At 37.2% G+C, this 24,588-nt stretch overlaps 1 protein-coding gene across 1 annotated transcript in view; it reads right to left on the bottom strand.

Annotated features, from left to right (window-relative positions):
• Positions 1-646: 646 nt before the first annotated feature.
• Positions 647-24,588, bottom strand: part of LOC135700988 (putative fatty acyl-CoA reductase CG5065) — a 46,300-nt gene continuing 22,358 nt past the window's right edge. The window contains exons 2-10 of the mRNA XM_065221682.1: positions 21,163-21,281; positions 21,011-21,101; positions 5,791-6,045; positions 5,586-5,731; positions 1,822-2,124; positions 1,470-1,712; positions 1,211-1,362; positions 1,051-1,156; positions 647-976 (exon numbers count right to left, since the gene is read on the bottom strand). Of these exons, the coding sequence (XP_065077754.1) occupies positions 874-976; positions 1,051-1,156; positions 1,211-1,362; positions 1,470-1,712; positions 1,822-2,124; positions 5,586-5,731; positions 5,791-6,045; positions 21,011-21,101; positions 21,163-21,281 (1,518 nt within the window). The 3' untranslated portion in view covers positions 647-873. The remainder of the gene's footprint in view (positions 977-1,050; positions 1,157-1,210; positions 1,363-1,469; positions 1,713-1,821; positions 2,125-5,585; positions 5,732-5,790; positions 6,046-21,010; positions 21,102-21,162; positions 21,282-24,588) is intronic.

Below are 24,588 nucleotides of genomic sequence, written 5' to 3'. Positions count from 1 at the left end.
TGGCCCATCTCGATTCAGTTTAGTAGTTCAAAAACAATACAGGTACCTAACTGGTGAAAGCCAACTGGAACTTAACTTAAATACAATATAGTAAATAATATGATGATTTTATATTCAGTGTATTCTATATTCAACCAGCGTCTAAAATTGCCTTTTTTTTATTACCGTGGTTTTTAGCCGTAAGCACGTATCAAAAATTGCTTCTCTCTCAAATCAATATGAACGATTGAAGCTCACGTGCTATATACTTTACCCATCATTAATCCATTTATGATATGCGTTTGTAGTGCGTATTGTAGAATCTGAGAATCCGCCTGGCTCCATAAAGAAAAACTACTGTTCACGTAGATGCAGTATCCCACGACGACGTACACACATATGATATAAACAATGCTCCAAACTGTAAACCCTGGAGATGACCGTTTTAAAGTTTGGGGCCATAGACCTGCTGCTTTGGCCATATAGTAGAGAGGTGTAATCAAATTATAATAGCTTGGTGAACTATCGTCAAAACCAACTTTTGACGTCAACTTTGCCATTACGTTGCACTGGCTGTTTCTTGACTAAACTGACTTGACGATATAATAAACAACTCGATACCCTTGAGGAGTGTGATATTCATGGTAATAAAATATTAATTGGATGATACGAGATACGCTAATCGATGTGCGTGCACATTAATATTTTAACATTTTCGTTACTTTGAGTCAAAAAAAAAACATTTACCGTTTGAAAGAGCATAGAGGTTTACATTCACCTTTATGGAAAAAATTGTCATTTAGCGATTGTAGGTGAAACTAATTGGTATAATTTCTAGACTATACAAACAATTTATAGCTACCTTAAATCAATATTTCCTATAATTGATTAATGCTAATATGCAGATGCGAACACTCTATTGTAAATCCACATACCAACGTAGTAGAAGAAAGCGCCATAGATGATTGCCTTGCAAATTTTGTCCACGAACCACATCCTGTAGTGATTATTGAGAAGAAAAAACAAACAATTATTTTATCATATTTTCCATGTGGCTTTCATTAAACTTACACTTTCATGTGCCTTCTTGCAGATGGTAATGTGTCATCTGTTTCTTTAAGAATAAATCTTCTTGCACCCCAGATGCAGTTTTCGAAATAGTCGTTGATTTCAACACCTAAAACATAATCCATTGTCATACACGATAAACAATCATTGTTGTAATATTTACCTCCAGCGTCAATTTTAAATTTGACCTTCTCTGCGTCGTTAATTTGGTCTCTCAGGTGATTTATACCAGCATTGTCGAAGTCCCACTGATTGTTGGCGTAGTATTCAAACACTTCAAATCCCTTGGCGATCCTTCGGTGCACACGACAAAGTCTGAAACAATTTATAATAATGAGCTTGCAGTCAACCGCATGGAAGCCGTCTGTTCGTAGGAGGTGTAGATGGCTAAAAACCGTGTGGCTCATCGTTTCATAACTTACACTGGCTTGTATCCTAGAACGTACAGAAGGCAGTCTATTAGCACCGCCGGAACCCAGTGGAAGAAGAAAGCCGCCAGATTCTGTTGCCATCTGTATTTCTTCATCGTTCCACCTGGGTACCAAAAGACTCCATTTAAAGGTACCTTGTTGGCCACAATGGACTTGCCTAGATCAATGATGCCTTCCCACGATATTTTAATCTCTGCTGAGCTCACTAAATGAAAAATGTTTCGCGCGAAATCCCTGCGAGAATCGTGTGAGATAATAAGCATTAATTAAATTAAATTTTCATTACTGTGCATTAAATCATGCCACTAAGAGTCCACGGTAAAATGAAAGTGAAACCACGTACTTTCTCCCGATGTAGTTCCAGGTGCCGACACAGATGGCGCTTACGCCAAAGTCGACGGGTAGGTAGTCGCCATAGCCGGTTGAGTTGCAATACATCGTACGGATGACGCCCTTTCCTGCACCAATCAATAGACCGACAGGACCGTTGATGTTATCCGTCCATCCGGCGAGCGGTTCTCGCCAGGTTGGTATCACGATTGATGGGCGGAAAATTACGGCAGGTATATCCTTCATCGATTCTACTACTAAAGCTTCGGCGAGAGCTTTGGTATAAGCGTATGTGTTGGGACATTCTCCGAGAATTCTTTAAAAAAAAAGTTGAGCTCATTAGTATTGCTATTGTATTGTATTGCTGAAAACTCAGGATTATATCATGTATGAAAAATGTATTCATATTTAAACTACATACAACTATTACCATTTATTTACATTTATTTTATGTTTATTTTCCATGTAGCATTTTTTTTTCAATACGTCTCAATTTAAACTTGACGATTTTCTTAATATTGTGTTTTATGAATACATCCACTCAGTTGAGAGCAAAAAAAAAGGTCAATGTTTTTATTCAATTCCACAATACAGGGTGATTACTAGTAACTGTCACTAAAAAATGGTCATAATGATTGAATGCATGCATACATTTTTGATAACAGTATATATCAAATATACAACATGTATCAAAGACCTGCTCATTTTAACAGAAATGTTCGGAATGCACCGGGTCAACCGTGATTACTGTTCGTCATGTTAATATGAACTTCTGTGCAAATTTTCAGCAAAACCGGTGATTATTTAGAAATGGTTCAAGTTAATTTTATGTCTTTAAGGTAATTCACGGCTTATAATGTTTATATCTCGAGACGGAAACAACGAAAACTGCTGTAACAACTTTCATAGCAAATTTTAATGTGTTTTCTACCAACTTTGTGACCAAAGGTTGACTATTCAAAGTGATTTTATTGAAGTTTGACTTAGTTTCATGCTCGAAGATATCTTAAAAAGTGAAGAATTTTAAAATATTTGTTGCCCGAACTTTCCACCCATATGATATACAAATGTGTAGTCTACGGCATAATGTTTCTTATACTGTTCTAGAAATTTCGTTCAAACATAGTTTTCGTGTAGGTTTCATAGACTGAGAGATAACAATTAGAAAAGAGGCCGTTATAGCTAAAATTCTCAAGACAACAGAGCCAATAAAAGTTAAAATTAGATTGACAGAACATAGTTGCATTGCTTTTCAATGACGACCCATGACTGTTTCATTGATAGATGATTTTTTTTAGAAATATGAATCCTCAGTAGACGTGTTTTTTTTATCATAGGCAAGTGTCACTCGAGCCATCCAAAATGTTCGTTGTTTTATAAATTGCTGTTAGGCTCGAGTGACACTTGCCTTTCATAAAAAAAATATGTCTACTGAGGATTCATATTTCTAAAAAAATCATCTAGTATAGTAGTGAATTATTAAAATTACCTTAAAAATATAAAATTAACTTGAAGCACCTCTAAATCATCACCGATTCTGCTGAAAATTTTCACAGAAGTTCAAATTAACATGACGAACAGTAATCACGGTTGAGCCGGTGCATCCCGAACATTTCTGTTAAAATAAACAGGTCTAATGTATAACCTTCAACTTAGCATACTTAAATTCAAATCTCTCTCTCTTTTTACCATATTTACCACCCACATTTGTCACGATACTGAATCACAGCTGGCACGCACGTTTTAGTTCCAGCACTTATGGAGCTCTGGCGATGCGCTTAATCTCTTACATTGAATGGATTTTCCATACATGGTGCCTTTGTACCACTATGTTGCGAAAAATTAATGTTTCATTTACTCGAAGAGATTTCAGCTTCTAAAAGATAATACACGAATTTCGACAGATTTAAAACATCCATGGCTGCTTGAAATCGAAAATGAATGAAACTTGTAATCCTACTAAATATACTACTATATTCATTATACCCATTGAGAATTACATACATGTGAAATCGGTGACAGTTACTTCGAATCACCCTGTAATGTTTGAATTTTGATAGATACCTGCATTTACCTAAATGGATTCATTTAAATGTAATATGAAGTATATCTATTTCCTGACAAAGAAGGGGTTTTAGATACCTTTCATGTAAAAGTGTTGCCTAGTATTTTATTCATCATAGATTTTATAAGAATCGTTTTCAAATGCACACATTGCGAAAGGTTGACATTTGTTGAAAGTTATTTAAAAAATAATATTCGAATGTTTTGGAATTTTTTAGATCTGTTCTTGAAAAATTTGAATCACTTAAAAATATTAAATCGCAGGCCATGATGACTAGAAATTCCATGCTATTGTGCAATTTGCAATATATCAAGTAAAATCCAAATGGCAATAAATGATACCAAAGAGTTTTCAAACTTGTGTGCTCTAAAATAGAATTTTCTTATCTTGGTTTTGAAAGAGCGGACGAAGAGTAATTCTTTAGAAAAATCACCCCCATTTGCTACTCCACTGACAAATAAGTATTCTTCAGTAGAAATGTTTAATTTTCCAGATAGAAACTGGATAGAAACATAAAAATTCCATGTGATAAAATTAAAACAAAAAAAAAAAACAGCAATCCGCCAATCACCCAAATTGTGTGTATCGCAAACGTATCCAATTTTAAAGACTAGATACAAAACCAGAATTTGCAAATTGTTTTACATAAAACATGATATTCCGGCATCAAATAAAAATAAAATATGCATCTATCTTCTTTGCGAAAATTGCGTTTTTACGCGTTACGGGTAGGGGTGAACATAGATCTGGCGATTTTTACGGTATTGCGGTATTGAGCAGATGAAATATGTAATGGTATTAAATATTACTGTTAGCTCCATAATATGTATAGCCATTCCATAGCAAAACGATATAGTGGTTCTCAGAATTTCGTAAAAATTAGTAGTTTTGTTCTTTATCGCAAAATATTAGACTCGTATTTTTTTTTGTCATTAGGGTGACCATTTCCATTTTAAAGTGGTTAAAACAATCGATTTTTTCATAAATCACCTTTTTTCAAAAATGCATTTTTTTTTTCAAAAAAACGTATTTTTGAACCACTGAAATTTGTCTAGTAATTGTTAACTATACTGAAATCATGGTAGATTTAACGATATTAAGCATAATCAAGGAATCAAAAATATCTCCAAATGACAAAATGACAAGCGATCAACGAACCAAATGATAACGCTATGTCAGAAGTGGAAAGCAATAATGATATAATCTTCTTCCTTCTTTTTCATGACAAGCTGCCTGTGCGACACAACTCACTCGGGGCGGTAGAAGGAAACGAGCAAATTGTTGGCAAGCTGCTTCCCGAAGTAAAGCCGAAGATGATACACGTGTGTTAATGGGATTTTTTTTGTTATGTCTCTTCTCGATTCAGATCAAGCTATGTCCTCATCCTCATGTATCATCATGTATATTGCAACAAAGCAGGCAAGCAATATATCATTATCCTTCTACCACTCGGATCGAGCTATGGTACAGAGCGAGTTTGTCATGGTAGTCGTAGCAACCGTTTTGTCTGTATCGTTCGTTGCTTTATGTGCTTGGATTCGCTGAGCACGATATTATTGAACATAAGTGTTATCTACAACATAATATTCCTAACTATGATCTTTGTACATTGTGGATCAATTTTCTATTGAGGTTTTTACCATGATAAAATACTTCCTGTTTGCTTTGAGATCCTGTAAATTTATCAAAACAACATTTTAATCAATGCTTACTTGCTTGTGATTCCATCTACAACATCATCGTCCAGCCATTCCACAGCTTTAATGACTTTATGTGGATCTGCGGGAGGTGGGTAGGGTTTCTCCAGCAGCAGTTTTTCATTAAGATGGCAGTACGACGTTGAAATGTATCCAAACATCTACGAGTTGAAAAAATTAAATTCACCTTGAACTCAAAACGGCAACTGCATTTACTTACATCTAGCTTTTTACACTGTTTTGCTAGATTGATCATTAACTTCGTTCCTCGAGTGTTGAGCAGAACCGCCTTCCTTAGCGCTTCATCGAAGCGAATCGTTGCGGCACAGTGGTAGATAATGGATACATTCTCGGTGATCAACTTTCTGTCATTCTCCGATATGCCGAGCTCGGGTTCGGTGACATCACCCGCTATCACCACGCATTGTGCCAGCAATGTGTTGAGCCCACGGAGTTCGATTACTTGACTGAAGAGCTGAAAATAAAGCAGACCATTGAGAAAATCAAAGAATTCAACTAGTATGTGCCTATACAACATAATTATAAGCGGCCATGCACAAATAAGGTACACGCAAACCAAAAATCTATTACAATGAATGTTAGTTCCGTTTCCTATCATCCTCTGTTCATAAACATCGCAACAAATGTTAGAAATTGACCATGCAGGCGATGTAATGGTTTTTTGTCTTTTTTTATTTCGTGTTCCATCTACGCTTTCGACTATACCAGTAAGCTTGTAGAACGACGCACATTGTAGAACATTGTAGAACGACGCACACACTTGTCTCGAATCTCTCCAGCAGAAAAAGCATACGAAGTCGAGCATGCGAGAAAATGAGCGCTTCATGTTTGCTTTTAGCCTAACCATATTCAGAAGCATGGAAAGAGCAGTGGAGAAAGCACAGGTGTGATAGTCACAACGTCCGTGGTACGAGTCCTGTCGGCAACCTTTTTTCTTTTTTTTTCGACATAATTAATTTCACTCACTAATACACTCCACATTTTTCGGTCTCCAATTTTCTTACATAGGACCGCAGCTAGGTATATCGCATCCTCGGTTCATGCGGTCTCCACTAACATCCTCTGATGATGAATCACACATAATTGTAAGCGAATCTTACATCCTCCGGTTGGGTGATACATGCATATAGCTCAGTATACATATATTGGATCAATTTATAGGGGGTGTTTGATAAAATGCCCGACACTTTTGCTTCACGCCTACTATAAGAGCTTTACAGTCGTATCCGGTACCTTTTTCTCATTTTTATCCATTTCCTCCGCATGTCATTTGCACCCTTCATTTTCTTCTTGGTCTTTCTAGGTTCCCGCTTCATCATAGCCCAATGGGCTTTGATTAGGCGTATTTCTGGACAGATCCGTGGATTTATGTCCTAGTGGACAAAATGCACCGAATTAGCTTCATATCATTCCAGCACGCTTTAAGAATAGTGACATGAAGCTAAGTCCAGCCAAAACAATGGTTTTTTACTGTGCTGGCTCAAAAATGGCAGTAGACGTTTTTGGAGACATTCATTTTTCTAAATTTCACCACTTATGGTGCCCTTTGTGAAGAATATTTTACTTTTTTTTTCACAGGTGCAGATAGCCAGCCAAATAAGGTATTTTGATGCAAATTTTTCAAACGATCACTTGAAATTTATCTGGTATTTGTTGGAAGTCAACTTTGACGTATGTTTCATCATCTATCACACAGCAACTGTATCTGGTCAACATTTCCGTGTAGAGCTTCCTTGCGCGGGTTTTGGAAACAGTTTGCTGGCGTTCATCGCGGTTGGGAAGTTTCGAACCTTGAATGCATGTAATCCATCTCTTGCCTTGACCACGTAACTTTGCAAAACACCGACCTTTTTGGCAACATCACTTGTTGAAATGTTGGGATTTCGGGCGAAATTACCCTTCACCTTTCCCTCCGTCTTCCTACATGGTATGACGAACATTCTTGGAAATTGGTTTGGTCTTAGTATCCTAAGAGAAGTGGGCAGAACTAAAGGGTGTCCACGATGAAATTGCCACACACAAAATTGATTCGCAAAATTCGAGTTTTCATCCGATTGCCATCAAATTTTCAGGGATTGAGAAATAACTATTAAACTTCATTTTACCATTTTACTCGTATTTTATTTACAGTCCATACGCAAATGCCCGCACCTTGGCCTTAACCCCGGCCATAAGATTCTGCACAACCTGTGAATCAACCGTTTTTTGCATGTAAACCCATACTTTCTTCAGTTCCTCGACTGTCTTCACTACCTTAGGTCGTTTAAGAAGGTGCTGCTTCATAATCGCCCAGTACTTCTCGATGGGGCGGAGCTCCGGAGTGTTGGGAGGGTTGAACATTTTCGGCACGAAATTGACCTTATTGTCCGCATACCACTTCAGCACGTCCTTGGAGTAGTGGCATGAGGCCAAATCCGGCCAGAAGATTGTTGGGACGTTGTGGGCCTTCAGGAGAGGAAGCAGCCGCTTCTGGAGGCACTCTTTTATGTACACCTGTCCGTTCATCGTGTCCTGGGTCACGAAAGGTGAACTCCGCTTCCCGCACGTGCAGATGGCTTGCCAAACCAGGAATTTCTTCGCAAATTTGGACATCTTCTGAGTGCGAACATGCTCCGGAACGCTGAACTTATCCTATTATCTAACAGGTTGCCGGGGATCTGTTTGAAGTCGGCCTTCACATATGTTTCGTCGTCCATGATGCAGCATTCAACTTTCGTCAGCATGTTGAGGTACAACTTCCTGGCACGGGTTTTGGCGGACTTGTTCTGCTTCTCGTCGCGATTAGGGGCCTTTTGTACCTTGAACGTTCGAAGCCCAGCCTTAGTTTTGGCCTTCTGGACAAAACTTCGGCTTAGGTGCAGCTTCTTAGCCACATCCCTAACGGAGGCGTTCGGATTTCGGTTGAAGGCCCCAACTACGCGGTTGTGATTTTTGGTGTTGTACGGAATACTTTTTCCTTCACTTCTGGGCTTCCGATCGGTGGTCAACCGTTCCTCGAACCGCTTAATCACTCGCGACACCGTGGAATTCGCGATTCCCAACGTTTTAGCGATGGAACGATGCGAGAGATCCTTGTTCTCGTGATGAATGCGCAAGATTTTATCACGCACGAGCTGTTCTTTCGACTCCATTTCCGCGAGTTTTGATCACAGGACTTTAAAACTTGCAGGATGTAAATAATGCACTATGAACTAAATCCACCCAAATTTTCATTAAATTCTACCCAACGGTTAAAAAGTTAGAGCAATTTCATAGTGTGGCAATTTCATAGTGGACACCCTTTAGTATGTGCCAAAATTCATAATGGAACACATCAAATCACATTAGCATTCAAGAAAAAGATCATTAGCTGTACCGGTGAATATATTATGGACATATATGAGGTTTACAGACTCTTTTACCCTTGAACAAAGGCCACAATAAACGGTTTAAACGTCGAGCAATGCAAAACTGACCGTTTGGATTACCCTAGACTGTTATACAATAGAAATATTTATTGCTGCACCAAAATACCCATTGAGTTAGTTCAAATAATCATTGAACATGGCTTTTGCAAAGTTTTGTGGAAATCCAATTGGTAGAATTTATATAATAATTTATTGTAGTCGACATGGATAAAAGAAACCAGCTTGGAAAACTCCTAAATATACCGTATGCGTGATAATGTTTGCACCATTGAGCAATGTCAAAATTAAAAAAATTCTCAAAAATTTCGTTTTCGAGTTTTTTTTATTTATTCAAAAAGAGGATGTTCTTCGGAGTCTTAAACTATGTTAATCATCGATCGAGTTTCCACTTGCTGCATTTGGGGCCTCCACACGCTTCAAGAATGCACAACAGGTTCTAATAATGTAGTCTGGATCCATTTCTCTCCAATGTCAATGTTTGTCGGGTCAATGTTTGTCTGAGACTTGCTGTACTCGGGTGGCGTTTAGAACAGGCCTTGACCTTCATGACGCGCCATATTGAGTAATCCAGTGGATTAAGATCGGGGCTGAATGGCGGCCACATATCCTTCACCCAGAACGGAAGATGTTTCTGCAACCACTTCTGAGTGCGGTTCGAGGTGTGGTACGGAGCCCCATCTTGTTGAAATGCAACATTTGGCTTCGGACCGTACTTTTCTTTGATCCACGAAAGAACATACTTGCTTAAAATCCCGATGTAGACTTCCGTGTTGACCTTGTCGCCTTCTGGAATAAACACCGGGTCCATTTTTTGCCATCGGAAGCCACCAATCCAAACACCATAACGCTAGCAGGATGCTTAGTCAAATACACGTTCTTGTGCTCGTCGGCCACGTCTTTTACCGGAAGAGAACTAATATTCCGGTCAGTTCTGGAATTTGATACGGGATCGACGGTAAACATGCTCTTGTCGGTGAACAGGATTACCGGATTTTTTCGCTTAAGGAAGTTCAAGATTTTCATGTATCGTTCGACTCGTAGCTCCCGGATGCGGTTGGTAATCATGTTAATTTTTTTTCCGTGCCCTCGACTTCGCACCGCAATCTTCCTTTACGATCTTCCGTGCCGTAAAGTCACTGATCCCGTGTTCCTTTGCCATTTTCCTTATTGAACGCACTGGATTCACCCGAATCTTCCTTTTGATAGCAGCGATAACCCTCGGAACCCGAGTTGACCTCAGACGACCTGTGGCCACCCTTTCTTTTCTCGGTCTAAAACCCTTTTTACGGTCCATCGGGACACTCCCATAACGATTGAAATGTCTTTTTGGCGACATTTGCGCGTGGGACAAATACGCTGCCACTTCGTCATGGTGCAACTGTCAAACTAAGTAAATCATTTTCTTTTATACACAGCCTACTACGGTATGAGCTATAGGTTACGTGCATGCAAAGAAAACCAAGGCATTGTATGCACAGGTGAAACGTAAACCTTATTTGTACGATGGTGTAAACATTATCACGCATACGGTATGTATCTTCATCGATGATCATCCAATGATTTTCGTGTATTTTGAGAAATCCTACAAATAGGATTTCCGTAAAACTTTTCAAAAATACATTTTGGAAAATTTTTGAACTAACTCTTTGATTATTTTGGTGCCACAATAATTTAATACATGCTAAATCAAAATTCGAAAGACCAATTTCCCATACATTTTTGTATGACATCCTTATCCCTGGGTATAAAACCAATTGCCCCCTATTCTTTAGACTCTAAACTATCATTTAAGACCAAAAAAAAATCATTTTTTTTGAAATATCGGCTCCGTAAAGTTAACGCGATTGAGATTACAAATAAACGAACGAGAGAAAAAATTTCAGGATCAACTCGTATCGTCTTCCGGTTTTCAATAAAATTGTTTAGCATATAATTTCCTATTCTTAGATTTTATTAAAATAATTCGTTCGCAAATAAATGCATTTTAAGATTGCACTCGTATATCTCACCGTGCAAAATTTTAAAACATGCATCACTTTCATAGTCCTTCTATTCTCAACGGAAGTGATTTGCATATTATGATATTGGGTTTGCAACGCCACCTAGCGCCAAATATTTGAAAATGGTGTTTGCTTATGCATTTTAAACTTTAACTCGGAAAAATAGCTTCAAATGAGTAAATTTTGACCGAATTGACTCAAATTTTGAAAAAAAAAACTCTTAAGATTGCATAAAGGTTATTATAAAAAGGCGATAGCTTAAGTTTTAGGCACCTTAATGGCGTTCAAAATCAAATTTATTTAAAAAATATCTCAACAAATTTCAGTGAAACAATAATATTTGTGTATATATTTCCAAATCTCTGTAAAAACCGTTTAAAATCAAAAAAAAAAAATGGTTGAGAAATAATTGAGCTACTCTTTAAAGTATGTGATCACTCATCCATATTTGGTTTTTAACAATAAATTTAAATTTTGGGACCTATTTCAAAGGTCACTTGAAAAAATATTTTTTTTATTTGTAGCTCTACGTTATCTGTCAATGTCTAGGAAAATGTAATTCGAGCAGAAACCAGTCAAATGGATGAGATGTCACCTATTTATTCCAATTCAGTCTCTTTACTGTGAACTAGATGCAGTGAAGCAGGTATTGCGAAGCATTATGTCGATAATTGCGTTAATTATTATTGCGTCATAGCAGCTTTCGTTTTCTACGAAGATGTCGTTCCTTCTAATTCTAGCACCTTATGTTTGTAGTTATTTGTATATTTGTAAACAGCTTGACCCAGCCATCTATTAGGATAATTATTCATAATTGCCACTTGGCAGATTGACTATCTGCGTGTGCTACTGACACGAAACCAATCAAGACATACATACAGACGAGAGGAAACAGTTGAACCAAACTCGTCTGATCATTAAGGCGCAGCTCAAGTATGCGTTTATAAAAGCAGTTTTTCCTTTCCGAACATGCTTAGAACGGAGCAATAATTGCAATGTGACCTACATTTTTACCAGTTGCAATAAGATTAATACGTAAATGTTGCTACAATGCATGTCATGCGTTGCACATAAACGATTGCATGTTTTACTACATCCAATTGACAATAAGCTCATTTTTATCCATTTGATGATATGACATAAGGAGTTATGTGTATGAGCTATGCAAAGCCTGTTCCCTTTGACCTAATGATCATCTGAGATTTCAAAGATTGTAAGTTGCTGCTATCGAAGAGGCGGATAATCTGTTGAAATTATGGACCCCATTTATGGATAACTGCTGCTGCTGCTGTTGTTGCAGTCAAGGTAGCTGTTCTGACAAGGAAGCACCCATTAAGTAGATCACGTTAAACTGAGGATCACCACCCCTCTTCCACCCCCGTCCCCTTTCGACACGTTTTTTTTTATATCTCATGCATTGCTTGTCATAAAGGTTAACCCCTTCTTAGAGTGAGGAATATTTAATGGATTGGCCCCTTAGGGCACAGTGATTCTTTCATGGATTTTGGGTAAGTACAATATTCCGAAAATTTTATTCAATCGTCTAACAGAATGACTGAAGGATTCTTATTGCGGATAAATTGCATTCTAAAATGCATTCAGCCATATTTTGTAGGTGTGCAAGATACAAAGTGAGCAATAATAGAATATTAATGCAAACGATGCGTGCAAAAATTGGACTCTTTTGACTCAAAAGATTTATTATTAGGAAAGTTTTAACGTTATGAATTGCTAATGAGCTTCGCGAATTGCTTTCAAATGTTTCTTGAGGAATTTCTACTTCGAAAACGTTTCCATCGTCGTAAATATGCAAGATATAAAAAACGTATACTTAGCGGTGAAAATTATTCTAATGCATATTATAACATATATTATATGTATGTATTAAATATACAATTACATGCATCGAGCAATATCTCAAAATGCGAATTTTAATAAAACTGCAATACCGTAAAACGGCATATCTTTGATAAAGCGGGTAACTTTGATATTGGAATGTGATGATTAAATTTACTCTCTGCACTTTCGGAATGGGAAACATTGGTTCCATATTGTAGCTTAGGGTATTGCCTTTGATATCGTATAGAGCTTTTATATAGTATGTGTTACATATTTTCCAAACATATAAAAAGATCAACTTTCTTGTTTTTCGCCTGTTTGAAAAGGCACTCAAGCAATCACTTATGAAATATATTCTCGATATAGCCATCACAATTTCAATCCACTATAAAAATAGTGCAAATGCAATAATTTCCGTTAAACATATAACTAACGAATTGACTCTAGGATCCTCAGTACTTGTTTAAATAAAAATAAAATTTGTAAAAATATATATATATATATATATAACGTGCAACAGGACTTGGCTGATTGGCGTAAATGAACGGGAGTGCAAAAGCTAAAAATGATATGGATGAAAAGTTAAACACAACCGTAAACGTACTGGCAATCTAGAACAAAATGTCAAATTCAGCTAAAAGCATGCGCTATCAGCTGAGCAGCAAAAACTATCAACTGAATCGGTAAAACATTTAATCTTTAATATTTTTTATGCATAACTTTGGCATCATATTGAAAAACATAAAAAAACATTTCTGCATAATTATACAGTCCAGTTATTAGGCAACACAAATTGTAGAGTCACATTTTTTGCTATCTGCTTACTTCACCAAGTTATAAGCGCATGATCATATGCAGTTTTTCATGTTTCTCCTGAAGAAGCGATACGCATAATCTTTTCTCCAATGCGAATCGATCAAAACTGCCAATGTTATGCGCTTATTTTGAGCTGCTCAGTAGAAGCTTTACTTTGAAAAATTGTTAAATTTATCATAGGCCACCCACCAGTTTGATTCATAACACCAAAATATGAGTCTGTGCAAAAATGGCAAAGATTGACGAAGGTTTTTTTTTCTGTTCGGGACATAACACCACTGCGACCAGTACTTTGATCTATTGTAGTACATCCCGTGTCCTTAGTTTAGTGCATCTCGTATTACTCCATCACTATTGAGAAATGATGAAGTATTCGTTTTTGATACAGTTGTCATTCTTGCCTTCATCGCAACGAATCGATTTTAATTGAAAGGTCCCGCTATTTATACCCTTCGAAGAGTGAAAGCACCTTCCAAAGGCGCGCCCCTTTGTCAGTCAAAATTGGATTCCTTAGCAACAAAATTAAGCAATGACACCGATAATGACCATGCATCAGAACCCTAGTCTTAACTACTTCAAACTAGGGAACAGGGAATAGAAGATTTGGAATCACCTAGATGAAAATTAACTAACTATTTTTTTCCTTGTTTCAAGATCATCCTCGGTCCAGGCATTCCAATGACCATTATTATTAATAAGGCATAAAACTTATCGAGGACTAAGATGTGTTCCTTTGATTACTGAAAAATCATATTCCGCTTGGTTGAAGTAGTCAGGACTAGGAATTGGTGGTAGATCTTACATACCGTAACGTACCACGAAAAGGTGATCTACCCACGTTACGGGGACGAAGTTTTAGATTTTGGCGAATTAATTTGGGAAATTATTCAATTTTACTTACATCGCTCTAACTTTGGCTCTAGTTTTCCAATCGTAGAAAAAACATAATATGTTTTTACCATGACAAGGACCAACCAGTTTGTTGTTCATGTGATGAAATTGGTGTTGTTGTCCGGCACATATTCAACTATCAATTTACCCTGTTTTGCAATGTTTCCTCATTTCTATCATTCTTGAATTGCTTGCTGTCAAACGAACCGTAAAAATATTATCAACACATACTTTTTTTAAAATTTATAATCCTTCCATAATAATTTTCATACAAATATCAAACCATCTGACCTCTAAACTTTCACTAATCTTTATAATTTCTTTGCACAGACTCATATTTTGGGATTATGAATCTAACTGGAGGGTGGCCTATAAAAAATTCAACATATTTTGCAAAATGAAACAACCTACTGTTCAGAGGATAGCGCATGCTTCTAGTTGAATTTAACATTTTGTTCTAGATCGGTAAATGGTTCAAAGGTAGAGTAGCCAACAACATTAAAACCTAATCATCTCCGTTATAAGCACGAATTGAGTATTACATTTTTTGCGTGGTTTGAGGTCACCCTGTTTCGGATTGACCCTGTCACCCTGTATACTACAATAACAATTACAATTGCAATAATATTGGCATTAAAATCATTAGCTATGAGGTCTCTATCGTTCTGCATAATTACTTATGATATGGATTGTTTTGTTTATTTTTACGACATTTTTAAATCTCAGATATCAAAATACATATCGATTTGGGGTGAAATTGATTAACCCGCCAATGACTTTCGAGTTAATTTCTAGTAGCTGACGGCGAATCCAATGGAAACTAAGTGGTCGTTTCAGCCTCTAGCGGTGAATAGGGGAACCCTCAAAAGAGTGATAAAGGCGGAAATTTTCAACGTGAAGCATAGGAAGAGGAAAATATGTTCACCTTTTCTGATTAATTTATCCACCGCAGGTGCTTGAAATCGTTATCCACGTGTAATATTTTGTTTTCTGTATCGATTGTGCAGTGATCCGGCTGGTGCATCCATCTATTATTAATGAAAAAAAATTATGATTTATAAAATTGCCCCAGAGGTTATCATTATTTAGAGTTTTGATGTAAACAAACGGATTGGATGTCATTTCCTCTCAAAATTGCCTAGCGCACTCTACATTGATGGTGCTTCAAAAGAGCCTATTAAATTTGGGTTCCCTGAGTCCAAACTAGTTGCTTAAATCCTTGTGCGAAGTGTGTTTCCAAAGAAATGCCAGAATGCATAGTTGCTCCTAAATGTAGACAATTTCATTAAAAATAACTGTAAACTTCACAGAAAACCATTAATAGTGTAAAATGGACTATACCGAGATTTTTTAATTCACATTTATTGACAATTAGTTTAATGAAAAATACCCCTTTCATGTTAATGAAAACAATCACTGCAACACTCTTTGAATGCTGACATTGAATGCTATTGAGCATGAGCATGATTGACCACCCACGGTTGCTATTCTGTTATTGTCATAACAGCTGTAATTATACACAGAGAACCAATAGACGATGCTTGGGACTAGAATTCATCCTCAATGTATAAAAACAGATGATCTCAAACTAGGCAATACCAGCGCCGGCCCCGCCCGAACGCAGGTCAAGAAAGGAATGGGTAGAAATGTGTTGACGAGACACTAGGTTTGATGGAAGCTGAGGAGTCCTCTGCACTTCCACGAGGAATCTCTGGGATGTTGGGTAAGAGGGTTGGGTTTGCAACAGGGTTCGTTTTGGTAAAAGATAAGCTGAATTTTTAATTATCGTGTTGCTGTTATTACCATGTAGTCATATTAACAAATAAAACGATTGACTCATGATGTTCTGCTCAGTAAGCAGTCACGCTAAGCCCACCAAGCCCCTCATATCAGATCATACCGTTACCCGATTTGTTGTAACCATTCAAACCCGGCACCGGCACCAACAACGACGACAATGTTATGAAATTTATAACAAATATTTTTCTCGCAGTGCTTTAATGTTTCCAAAAAGTAGAATTATCTAATTTCTAGCCAGTTTTATGCACTAAGGAAGTATTTGGTGGCTAGTTAGAGTAATGATGTAGAAAAACCCGGTCTTAGATGAGTTTTTCCGCAACATTTAAAGCATTTAAACTGGCCCCTCATTTGTAAACCCCATGGGGTAAATCGAAACGAGTACAGAGGGGCAAGTAGAAATTTTGAGCATCACATTCTCAATACATAAACTCAATTCAATTTGTTCAAGGTCAGTCGGGTAATAGCGATGAGTTCCCTTTTAAAAAATCTACAATATTAAAAACAATAGAACCTACTTTTTTACAAAAGAAAAGGAAGCGTTAGTTATCCCAACTAGAGATTCTTTTTTTCATGAAGATACTAGCCTATCAAACAATTTAGGTATAAGGTATTATTGGCCAGTATGTATAAGCTGTTGAGGGGCCTCATAGCCTAGTAAGTAAAGGCACGGTATTACCAAGCCGGAGGCGGTAGGTTCGATTCCCGGTCTGGTCGAGGGAATCTTTAGGGTTGGCAATTTTCTCGACTTCCTTCGGCATAGAGTTTCATTGTGCTTGCCACACAATATCCTAATGTTCATGCATTGGTATTGGCATCGAAAGCTCTCAATTAATAACTGTGGAAGTGCATTTAGTAGAACACTATGTTGATAGCACGCAATAAGCTAATATGCGCTAACCAATAAGATGTTTAAGCTGTTCTGCAGTTAACATTAAATGTTGGGAAGCTCTATCCGATAAATTCTAATATTTCATATAACACACAGCAACACTACAAAACAATTCGTTCATAAGAGTTCGATTCACATTTCGACAGTTGTAAACCATTGGCGGTGTTCATTATCAGCGGAACATAATAGCTGCAGCAGCGTCAGTGGAAAAGTTAGCTGACTGAAAATACAGCTCCAGATAATAGCAGCGAAAAGCAGCACCGATGGGAGAGGTTGAGTATTGGTTGGGATGAAAACGTGATTTGCAGCCGCCGGTTCAGCCTCAGCGCAGCTCATCAGCAGAACAACAGCCGAAAAATTGGCCGACTGGAACCTACATAACTAGGCAAACTGCAAGTTAAAAGCCAATAACATCAACGCCAGAGAGTGTGTATCGACCGGTACTGAAATGATTCGCTATCTGTCAACTGGATTCAAGAGATGATTTATATTTGTAATAGGCCTACCAGCTGCATTTTGCTGCTTCTTAGCAGCCCATTCATAGTTTTGTTGCTGCTGTTTTTGTTGTTTTGTTTATAGCAGATGCTGATGAGAATGTTGATGGGTATGAAGATGGTTTGACCGGTAGTTGATGTTAATGAAGACTGGTTACCTTCGAAGTAGAATTGTTCCTAAGGACCATTGTGATAAACGTGGCAAATCTCATTAAACGCGCTGAAGGCTCATGAATTCTTTTGAGGTATGAATTTTTAAACGCGAGACCGTACAAAATGTTTTCGTGCATCTAAGGATAGTCAGAAAGACGATTTTATTTTTCTACGAAATGTTTGTGCCCCTGTATATTTTTCGTACCATATACGCATGTTGGTTTAAAGATTTACGAATTTTTCGTACTATTTTCAATCAATAGATATTTTTCAAACGAATAATTCGTATTATTCGAAATGTTTTCGAGAGATGATTTTATTTTTCTACAATATATTCGTGTGCATTTGTACTATTCTGCTACAATGTACGCATGTTGTTTCGGATTCGATTCGGAGCGTCCTCGGGAGTTCAAAGTAGGCACGATTCCTTGCTATAATACATCTTTGAATTTCTTTGCTGGTATCATTTTTGGCGGTCACCAGTGAGCCCAAATACACGAAATCGTTGAACACTTCAATTTCGTTACCGTCAATCTGAACTTGCGTTGGAAGTCTAACATTGTCTTTCCTAGAACCTCTTCCTCTCATGTATTTCGTCATCGATGTACCTGACTTCAGTCTGATGCACGTTTTCGTTATCGTTTCTAAGTTTCGTGCTATGATACCGATGTAATCTGCGAAGTCAAGAAGCTGGATGGACTTTCTGTACATCCTATCGCTCTTCTTATCACACCTTTCAACGCGATATTAAATAGCAAACACGAAAGTCTATCACCTTGCCGTAGCCCCCTTCGAGATTCAAAGTGACTCGAGAGTGATCCCGCTACTTAAACAACGCACACAACTCTATCCATCGTTGCCTTGGTCAGTCGCGCCATCTTATCCGGAAATCCACATTCGTGCATAATCTATGCTAATGCATAATGTATGCTGATTTGAAATCGATCGATGAACAAATGATGCGTTGGTATTGCCCAACGAACTCCTTTGCAAATGTTGATTGGCGTTGGCATATAACTTGGGAGGGTACTTTGTAGGCGGCGCTCAGCAATGTGATCGCGCGGTAGTTGCAGAAATCCAATTCGTCGCCCTTTTAATAAATTGGGCATTGGAGTGATGCAAAATTTGAAATTTTCGCTCCACAATACTTAAACGATTCAAAATCGGATCCTGACTAACCTCTCAAAATTTGAACCTATTTGGTGAGAAACTGAGATGGCACAAACCATTTGAAGTTTGTATGGGAATTACTATGGTAAAACCAAGATTTTTGTTCATGTCTATCTAATAATTCACCATATCGGTCTGCTTCAAAAGCTTCAAGCTGTGCTTGTAAGAAATTTTACCAGCTACAACTTTGCTGAAGACCACTTTTTGATTAAATGCAAGGATCAAAAGTTGTCAATGGTTCAATGCGCTGATGTCTTATGATCATGCTCAATCAACTGCTCAGCAGGCAACATTGGTGTTTCTGGGGCGTTGAATAGGACACAAAAATCATGGCTACTATGTCATGTCAGTGTTGCTTACAGAGCAGCCGCTTGATCATGTCATAAGTTTATCAATCTCTTAAATAATTAATAACTTTTTCCTGTCTCGTTTTACATAGAAACGATCTTGAGCAAAGTTGTAGCTGAGAAACTTTTCTATAATAATGGTTATCGAACTGCTTCGTAGCTCAATATGGAAAAAGACTACAAGGCAATGAACAAAAAGTTGAGATTTCCCATAGATGTTTACATGTTAATTTACATGTAAACTTCAAATGGCTTGTGCGAAGTCTGTTTCTAACCAAATGAGTTGTAACTTTGGTAGGCTAATCAGGACCCGATTTGAAACCATTTAAGCACTGTGGAGCGAAAATATCAAATTTTGCATCAGTCTATTGGGCATACGACATCTTCCATCCACTCCTCCAGTAGTAAGTATCTCCTTCTTCCAAATCTTGGCAATTTTGGTATCACTTTTCAATTGGTCCAATGTACATTGATCGATTCTCTTAATAGATTCTCTCTTTCGTTGATATTTCGGGCTAATGTTTCTACATATTCTGTTAAAAGAAAGTATTATTAAGCATATTGACAGCTGAACATGTTTTTGGAGCCGAGCTAACGAAAGAGAGTGTCGATGAAGAGAATCAACCAATGTGGATTAGTCTATTTGAAAAGTGACGCGAGAATTACCTAGTTGATAAAGTTCACGTAATGTTATTTAATACCAGACCATGCATATTTGAGGAGAACACATATGAACTTTTTCATCATAAAACTGCTGTAATATATTTGTTTCAACTTACCCCACTGTATGGGGGAAAATGAAATGATACATACCATAATTGTATCCTAATAAAAATGTAAGTTTCTGCGGTCTTAATTATAATTAAATATTTTTTCATGATAGAAGACGCTTTCACAAAACTTTTGATGGAAAGTCATCTAGTTTATGTTATGGTATTATTTTTTCAGAGAGCCTCAAAGTTCAACTTTGAAAAACAAAAACAATTTCAATTTGACAATGACGCTTTTGGACAATTATATGGACCACATTTGCCTACCACTGCCATGAATCACATATCAATATTCTTGATATATTCATTTTAAACAAGAAATTTATATGTTACCGATGAATTCCTCAGGGTTGTTTTAAAGCTTAAATTGAAAGTTTTCAGGACAAATAAAATGTGAAACTTTGCAACCTATATAAACTGAGATTACATGTTTGTGTTTTCCACGCTATGCAAGACACTGGCACTGCTAGGCAGATCGTGCTGCGAGAGATCTTTGCACTTGTATGCACCGCCTTTTAGCACGCTCGATCGGTGTGATCAGCGCACATGGTAGAGGCAGACATTTACAGCACCATGGTTACTTCATCCATCGATTGAGTTTGCTTTTTCTCTTCATTTCTTGTGCAATTCAAGGTTACTCGGATGGTTCATCGCTATTTGTGTTTAGCATGGAGTAGGTACTGTAGATTTCATTATGCTGCGGCGCGTTTTTGACCTTGTCCTGCTTTTGCGAGACAAACCCACAGCAGGTCATGGTTTGGGTTGTTTCTGTTTTTTTATGATGCGGCTGTTACTTACTTAAGTAAATAATTTAATTAATCAACGCTTATGAAATACACTTACCGGATTAGAAAAAACGTCTTCTAAACGCTGCTTTGGTGACTTTCCTTTCTTGGTACGTACTAGTAGATAAATTTTGGCTATTTCTGTGTTTCTGTAAATGAACGATGTATCTTTGATCGGCATATATAATAATTTCCGTTATTGATGTCTACCTTAGCAGCTTTTCAACGAGTGCTTTTCCCATAAATCCAGTTCCACCAGTGATCAATACATGGCGATCTCGGAACAGTGGTCCGATGCGGTCCTTTCCGTCGTTGATGTCGACATCCATCTGCAAAATTAAAAATAATCATAGAGAGTTTACGTTAATCATAATCTAATGTTAACAATTTGCTCAACTCGATTAATAATGTTCTATGCAATGCTGAGTCAAAACAATAAGATTCGTATAGGTTGTAATTGAACCATGGTGATTTTACATTTTTCTTACTCGGTTCATCCGATTCTTAGTGACTAGACATTATGATTGTATTTGTTTTATGCAACGTCGAAAGTTGATTAATAACAACTCATTCGTATGGCAGTGAAAATAACCCTACGCAAATAAGTAGGTACTATGTGCAAGTCATTTCAGAATAGTCAACGCAGGTATGAGCAGAACACATGTGTTAGAATAGAAAATCATTTGAACAGAAACTCGTTTTTATGTGTGTCGACAGCAACGATCATTCTGTGATCGGCTGTAGCTTAAAACGTACCACTCCAACATTAGGTTACTACCGCTAGTGTCCTTCGCAAGACGAGGCTCTGAAAGAATCTGAGTGGCATTAACTGTTGTCGCACGATACTACTAACAGAAAAATACAGAACTATTTTATTGCTCAGGTTAGAGGCTATGCTTGTCATCAGCGCATGCAACGAGTCTATTAAACTTGGAGTCGTTAGTTTTGGCAAGGTACGGGACGCAATATCTTAGGTATGCTGTAAATGTTTATTTCTCAAGGTTTGCTTTTAAAATTTACATTAACCTCCCTAGTTGAAGTACTTAAGTTTGCACTCTAGTTTGTTTCATAATACAGCTTATCTCATCTAGGCATTTTGTCTTTACTCGAGTTGGATGCAATAAAGGATTTGCTTAACTTGATTGACAAAAAAGGCTCAGAAATATTCAGCTCATTTCCGTGTTTTCTGTTGCTATATTTGCGTTGGGAGGTAGATTAAAGCTAGAAAAATATGAATGTCAAATAGAGCTAAACACAATGTGTACCTTAAATTTACCTTTAGTTTTGAGCAATCCAATTCGAAGGAACACTGTTATGACCAAATATACTCGGATGTATTTTGAAAGATAACATTGATCTCGTCAAAAATGTTGATAGCATAGGGGAGAGTGGACACACTTGATTGCCTGTGTTTATTTTGGATACATCTAAGCGGAAAAATCAAAATTTGATGCGGTTTTCGCACAGGCTCACATGGAAATATCTTATATCATTTTATGAATGACACTCTTAAAAGTTCGTTTTTTTTTCAAACATTCATTTTGGAAAATTAGGGGAGACTTGATTCCCTTTTGATGACATGCATTTTTGTAATGGAAAGTGGAATCAGGAATCTTTCATACAAAATTTTCCAAATACTCTCGAGCCTTCGACATACATGCCCATACATGCCCATACATGCCTAAAAGTACGGTTTCTGTAATTTGCTCAGAAACATAGTTTTAAAAATTATGGGATACTTGATCCTCTTTTTATTGAATGTATTTGAATTTTAATTTTCACTCATATCCCAGGTTTAAGCGTGTCCAATCCTTGGGGGATCAAGTATCCTCTCACTGAGCTTACAACTTCAAATCATACTGAACAAAAGATCAACAGTTTGAGCGGCGTCGGTGGTGTAGTGGTAGCATGATTGCCTCTCACCCCAGCAGGCCTGAGTTCAATCCCAGTCGGCGCCGCCGGGATGTTCTGATACATAACATTTCTGATCATCTGATACATCGCTGATAGAAAATCAGATCAACTGTTTCAGGGAGTGTCACTATAACATGGGAATCAAGTGCGTCCAGTTTGCAATGCAAAAAGATACATTCAGGGGACTCTATCCCTGTCAACCACATATAGATGCACCATAGTTCACATGATTTTGTCATTTTTGGACAGTCTGACACTTTTGGGCAAACTGACAGCGGTAAAAATGATGGAGATATGACAGAACAACACTGCTTACTCTTTCACACTTGCATTGTAATGCTGGATGCTAGAATGAGTAGTCTGTTGCAGTTATCCTAACCTCTATATTCATCACATTGATTTGAGCTACGACGAAATGCTTGATTGTTGACTCCGTTGGTACATTTGAATAAATCAAGCATCTAGCGGGCTGTTCAAATTTGTGTTCATGTAGTATAAACCCTAACGAATGTCTAAAAATATAAAAATGGGTGGCTTACATTAAATATCGATGCATTAGAAATATGTTTTCAGAAATGACTATGAAAATTTGACTTTTTTCAAAAATCTCATCGCGTTTTTATGAGTTGCCGCTACGTAAAAGTTTTTTTGTAACACCCCTAGCTATCATTTGGAGGATGAGCCCCAGGTAAAGTGTTATTTTGGGCCACCCTATTAAACACAGTGAGTAAACTGAACACTTGACCAATTTTAATTACATTTTCATCAAAATATCAATTTTAGCATAAAGTATGCTTCGGTTAGAATCCGGAAGTAAGAAATTAGCGCTATCTCGGGATTTGTTTGATGCAAGAAAAATGCTGAGTAGGCTTCGGGTTTTTGATGTCAATCATGATAGCATAGCGGCGCCGATGGTGTAGTGGTAAGCGTGATTACCTCTCACCCAGCAGGCCTGGGTTCAATCTCAGTCGGCGCCGCCGGGATAACATCTCTGAGGCATAATATCTCTGATCACGCCTTCCTTCGGAAGAGAAGTAAGCCCAATGGTCGAGAGTTTCAAATGTTGATAAAATAAAATTTATTCTCTTCTCTTCCACCAGGTAAAACTTTTCGAAAACTTCACAAATCGGGATGAAATTCTAGAACCGACCATTAGGAACACTGCTTTAAAGTTAACTGAGGTTCCCGATCTTAACTGAATTAGACCAAATTCAATACCGAAAGGAAAAGCTTAAAACAATCAATAACGAAACAAAGGCAAAACAAATTAATCAATGGAAATAAAGCAACATTTATCTCCAACAAAAAAAAAACAGCATTCATTAATAATTTATTATAATAAAATTAGGCCAAATATCAATGGAATAATGCCATGATTCAAAATTTTGCTACCAGAAATGTGATGAAATTCATAAAAAATGTATAAGTTTATTCTTTTGCAGCGTTGAAAATTATGCAAATAAATTCTAATTATTTGTTCTACGATTGAGATATAAAATTATAGACTTTTGGAAAATTATCTATTTTAAAAGAAAAAAATACACCATATATTGACAATATGATCCATTCATGCCTTTTTCACTGCGACCATTAATTTGATCTATTGTAGTATATCCCATGTCCTTAGTTTAGTGCATGTCGTATTACTCCATCACTATTGAGAAATGATAAAGTATTCGGCTTTGATACAGTTGTCATTCTTGCCTTCATCGGAAGAAATTG

The sequence above is a fragment of the Ochlerotatus camptorhynchus genome, unplaced genomic scaffold (assembly GCF_037179485.1).
Source record: "Ochlerotatus camptorhynchus isolate MF236.1 unplaced genomic scaffold, CSIRO-AGI_Acam_v1.1 ptg000146l, whole genome shotgun sequence".
Classification (NCBI taxonomy): Eukaryota; Metazoa; Arthropoda; class Insecta; order Diptera; family Culicidae; genus Ochlerotatus; species Ochlerotatus camptorhynchus.
Note: the sequence above shows the minus strand (reverse complement) of the source record. Positions and strands in the feature narration are given on the sequence as shown.